The following is a 4,296-nucleotide window of genomic DNA, read 5'->3' on the forward strand; positions in this document are numbered from 1 at the left end:
AGCCTCGAGCTGGAGTGGCCAGCTGGGCCTGGAGCAATGCGAGCGGGCCCCAGGGAGCGGCGGCGGCGGCCCAGTGAGTGAGTCCGTCCGGAGGGGCCCCAAGCCCCGACCCCAGGGGATGTGACCAGCCGGGCGCTGCGCTAGAAACGGGCCGGCAGGGAGGGCTGCTGCGTTGGGCCGCCTCGGGCGCCCCCCAGTGCGCGGCTGGCTGTGAATGCTCGCCCCCCAGTGACGGCCAGGCTGCGGAGCGCGGGACTGGGTGGGTGGCGGCGAGGAGCGGCGCTCCGGGGTCCCGCAGCTCCTGGGGTGGGCGGAGGGTGTGCGGACCGTAAGAGGGGAGGACCGCGGCCTTGGAGATGTTGGCTGGTTTCTAGCGGGGGTTGGGAGGAGAAAAGCGCAGGGGAGGCGGGAGGCCGAGCAGACAGCCGTGCCGGACGCCCCCACCCCAGCCCCTCGTGCGCCCCGCGCGGCGCCACTCTGTTGCAGAGGAGCCCAGGCCGGGCAGTGTGGACGCGTCTCTCCCGAGGCCCGGCCGCCTCTCCCGCTCTCGTCCAGCGGAGCCGGAGTTCCTCGGGCCAATCCCCGGTGATTATGCAAGACGGCGGACCAATCAGCTCCGCCAGCTCATGAATATTTATGACCTCGGCTGAGTCAAAGCTTTGAACCGAGTTTGGGGAGCTCGGCGGCATCATGCTCGGACTTTTCAAAGGGACAAACTCCATTTTCTTATGAATGGAAAGTGAAAACCCCTGTTCCTCTTAAATTGGGTTCCTTCCTGTCCTGAGAAACACAGAGAGACCCCCAAAAGGGAAGCAGAGGAGAGACAGAGACCCACACTCAGACCCCGCGAGAAGAGATGACCATGACCACCATGCCAGAAAGTCTCAACAGCCCCGTGTCGGGCAAGGCGGTCTTTATGGAGTTTGGGCCGCCCAACCAGCAGATGTCTCCTTCTCCCATGTCCCACGGGCACTACTCCATGCACTGTTTGCACTCGGCGGGCCACTCGCAGCCCGAAGGTGCCTACAGCTCGGCCTCGTCCTTCTCCCGACCGCTGGGCTACCCTTACGTCAACTCGGTCAGCAGCCACGCGTCCAGCCCCTACATCAGTTCGGTGCAGTCCTACCCGGGCAGTGCCAGCCTCGCCCAGAGCCGCCTGGAGGATCCAGGTACGTGCGCTTGCCCGGGAGAGAAGGGGAGGGGAGAGGAAAGAGTGAGAGAGAAAGAGAGATGGGGTAGGGGTGGGGAGGGCGCGGGAGCGATGAAGGTTTCGGATATCAACCTCTGCCTCCTTGTCAAAGCTGAGATTAAAGAAAAAAAATCCACTCAGTTCATCACGAATCCCGCAAACGGTGAACTCGAGCCGTCTGCTGGCACTAGCTGGGGCTTCTGGGCGACTGGCTGCGCTGTGCGCAGGATGCCCCGCTGCTGGAAAACAGAAACTCACATGTACACGTATTCGTCTCGGTAATTATTTATTGCGTAGAGCTATAAACAATGTATGCAATTAAGGGCAATTAAACCTCCAACTACTGCCTGCGAAAAATAGCAAACTTTCTCTTGCAAAGGCAGGAGCTGCACTCCCGTGGGGGGCGGGGGCCTAATGGCCCAGACTTGACCGACGGTCCCTGGGGACCCTTCTCTGGCCTCCAGGTTTTCTTGAGCATTTTCCGACCAACCCGGCCTGGCCTGGCGCCTCCTGGCCCAAGTCCTGGCCACCCACCACCCCGACCCCAACCCGGGAGGCTGCCTGCCTGCCTGTTCCTGGCTCCAGGTTCTCCAGGCACTCCTTCTGCGTAACCTTGGGCCCCTTGCTCTGCTGTCCCCCGCAGGGGCCGACTCGGAGAAGAGCACGGTGGTGGAAGGCGGCGAAGTGCGCTTCAATGGCAAAGGGAAAAAGATCCGCAAACCAAGGACGATTTATTCCAGTTTGCAGTTGCAGGCTTTGAACCGGAGGTTCCAGCAAACTCAGTACCTAGCTCTGCCCGAAAGGGCGGAGCTCGCGGCCTCCTTGGGACTCACGCAGACGCAGGTACCTGGCCCCAGCCAGCCGGCCCAGCCGGCTTCCCGCCCGGCTGGGGCTCCGTTTCTTGGGCGCTGGGCCTCAGGGTTGGGATGTCGGGATGTGTGTGTCTGTGTGCTTGTGTGTGTGTCTGTCCGGAGTGCACCTTGGCTCTCTCACTCCACTTGCCCTGGCTCCTCTGCTGCCTGACGCCTGCCAGCCGCATCCCCCTCCCCGCATGTCATCCAGACACAATCTGATTAGGGCGCAAGAAGGATTTCCCTAGGCGTTTCGTTTTGGGTCCCTGAGGTCACACGTGTCTCTACAACTGAAACAATAGTGGCAGGGTTTAATCCCCCCATTTGCCTTTACAATGTGTGGCCAATCACCCCTCCCTCCTCCTCCTCCTCTTCCGATGGGAAGGGTGAGCAGGATGAAGAGATCCCCTACTTTCTTTTCCCCCTCACATAGAGTCCCAGGCTCTAAAAGAGAATGGAGGCCGTTTCCGGATTGCTAAATCTCTGGGGGGCGTCCACGGGGATGGGTTGGTGTCTGGCTGGGGATTCCAATATCCCACCCGGCACCTGGAGCAGAGCTGGTGAAAGCCAACAGACCCCTAGGGCCACATCGCTTTGTATCCAAAGAAAAGTTCAACCAAACCTCGCGGCCTCCTCGGGCAATCCCCACCCAACTCACTAGCGAGAAAAGGCACAGCACAGAAAGAAGATGGTACAATTGCAAATAAATATCCTCCACTTTTCCCTAGTTTTTGATTCTTTTATTGGTGTTGATAAGCAGAACTGGTGGCTCGGTGCTGTTGGAGCAGGGTGCTGTTTGCTCTATCTTTGGTAGCCAAGTTGGGACTTAGCCTCTGACACGGGAAAGGCCTAGGTACCCCACAGGCAGGGCCTCGCCAAGCCACTGCGTTCCCGCCCCTGGTCTCGCAGGGGCGGCCCGGGCTTCCTTGGAACCCTCTGGCTTATGTGGAGGGGAGGGTGGCCTCAGCGACTCTAGGCCGGGGCTTCCTCCTGGCCCGCGCCACAGCCCAAGTCACGTTGTCCATTCTCGTAGGTCAAGATCTGGTTCCAGAACAAACGCTCCAAGTTCAAGAAGCTGATGAAGCAGGGCGGGGCGGCTTTGGAAAGCAGCGCGCTGGCCAACGGCCGGGCCCTGTCTGCCGGTTCCCCTCCCGTGCCGCCCGGCTGGAACCCTAACTCCTCATCCGGGAAGGGCTCGGGCGGCAGCGCGGGCTCCTACATCCCCAGCTACACGTCGTGGTACCCCTCGGCACACCAAGAAGCCATGCCGCAGCCCCAGCTCATGTGAGCGCACCCATCTGCCCGTCTCCCTCCCGTCTTCCTCCGGCCCGGGCCCCTCCCGCCTCCAGGTCCATCCGCCACTCCACACCCCTATCGTCAGTGCCCGGAGCAGAGGGTAAAGAAGGAGCAGCGAAAACAGCAGGTTGCCGCAGCTCGGGGCCCGTGGGCCGGCCCTGCGCCTCCCCAGAGCCTGAGCTTTTTGCCAGGGTGGGGGGCCACCCCCATCCCGACCTTGGCTTCCCTAGTGATGACCTCCGAGTGGCCTCGGAGCACACGCACAGCCCCCGAGACGGGCCCGCTCGACTCGACCCGCCGACCCCCAGCTTTGTGGGACTATCAGGAAAACAAAAACGCGCAGCCAACGCTCTTTTCTGTCCTGTCTCTTCGTTGTTCGCTGTCTGTGTGCTGGCGACGTCTGGGCCCTTGCGCTTCCGTCCGCCGTCCTAGTCCCGTGGGCTCTGCACACGCACCAGGTCCAAGCGGCAAGCGGACCGTCTGCCCTGCCCGGACGCCCCAAGCCCGGGGTTTAGCCATGTGCTGTGCTCTCCGGTCCTGTAGGCGGCACCTGACCACCTGTGTAGCTTGTTCGGAAACTGGGGAGAACTGGAGGGGAGGGGATTTTATTTATTGAGACATGGACTCCACCGGCCGGTCGGGAGACTAGCTGTTCCGCGGCGCCGGTCCAGCGCGGCGCGGGGGATGCACCGTTTACTTGAAACACGCGGGAGCAAACGAACAAGGAAGACGCGAATTTTAACTTATACAGGATCTTTTTTGTACCTTGCGGGTATGGAGAGGCTGGAGCCAAATAAGTTTTTTTACATGTCCCATATAAATAAAGACTTCCTTGTTTTTGCCCGGGCAAGAAGGAAAGCCCAATTTCTTCCCTATTGGAGAAGAGATGGGGCTCACTGGGCAGCAAAGTGGAACAGGCAGGCAGGTGTGCGTCGGCGCACTGAACCCCAAGAGCCGGAA

General features: G+C 61.1%; 1 protein-coding gene across 1 annotated transcript; it reads left to right on the plus strand.

Annotated features, from left to right (window-relative positions):
- Positions 1-303: 303 nt before the first annotated feature.
- On the plus strand, positions 304-3,508 carry DLX1 (distal-less homeobox 1). Its single transcript, XM_004577062.2, has 3 exons — positions 304-1,169; positions 1,833-2,032; positions 3,074-3,508. The coding sequence occupies exons 1-3, from the start codon at positions 857-859 to the stop codon at positions 3,326-3,328; spliced, it is 768 nt and encodes a 255-aa protein (XP_004577119.1). The 5' UTR covers positions 304-856; the 3' UTR covers positions 3,329-3,508.
- The last annotated feature ends 788 nt before the right edge of the window (positions 3,509-4,296 follow it).

Source organism: Ochotona princeps, chromosome 5 (genome assembly GCF_030435755.1).
Source record: "Ochotona princeps isolate mOchPri1 chromosome 5, mOchPri1.hap1, whole genome shotgun sequence".
In the NCBI taxonomy this organism is placed as follows: Eukaryota; Metazoa; Chordata; class Mammalia; order Lagomorpha; family Ochotonidae; genus Ochotona; species Ochotona princeps.

Coding starts and splice junctions, on each gene's coding strand:
- DLX1 (XM_004577062.2), top strand. CDS start 857: ATGACCATGACCACCATGCCAGAAAGTCTCAACAGCCCCGTGTCGGGC. Junction 1,170..1,832: donor GAGCCGCCTGGAGGATCCAG/GTACGTGCGCTT, acceptor TGTCCCCCGCAG/GGGCCGACTCGGAGAAGAGC. Junction 2,033..3,073: donor TGGGACTCACGCAGACGCAG/GTACCTGGCCCC, acceptor CCATTCTCGTAG/GTCAAGATCTGGTTCCAGAA.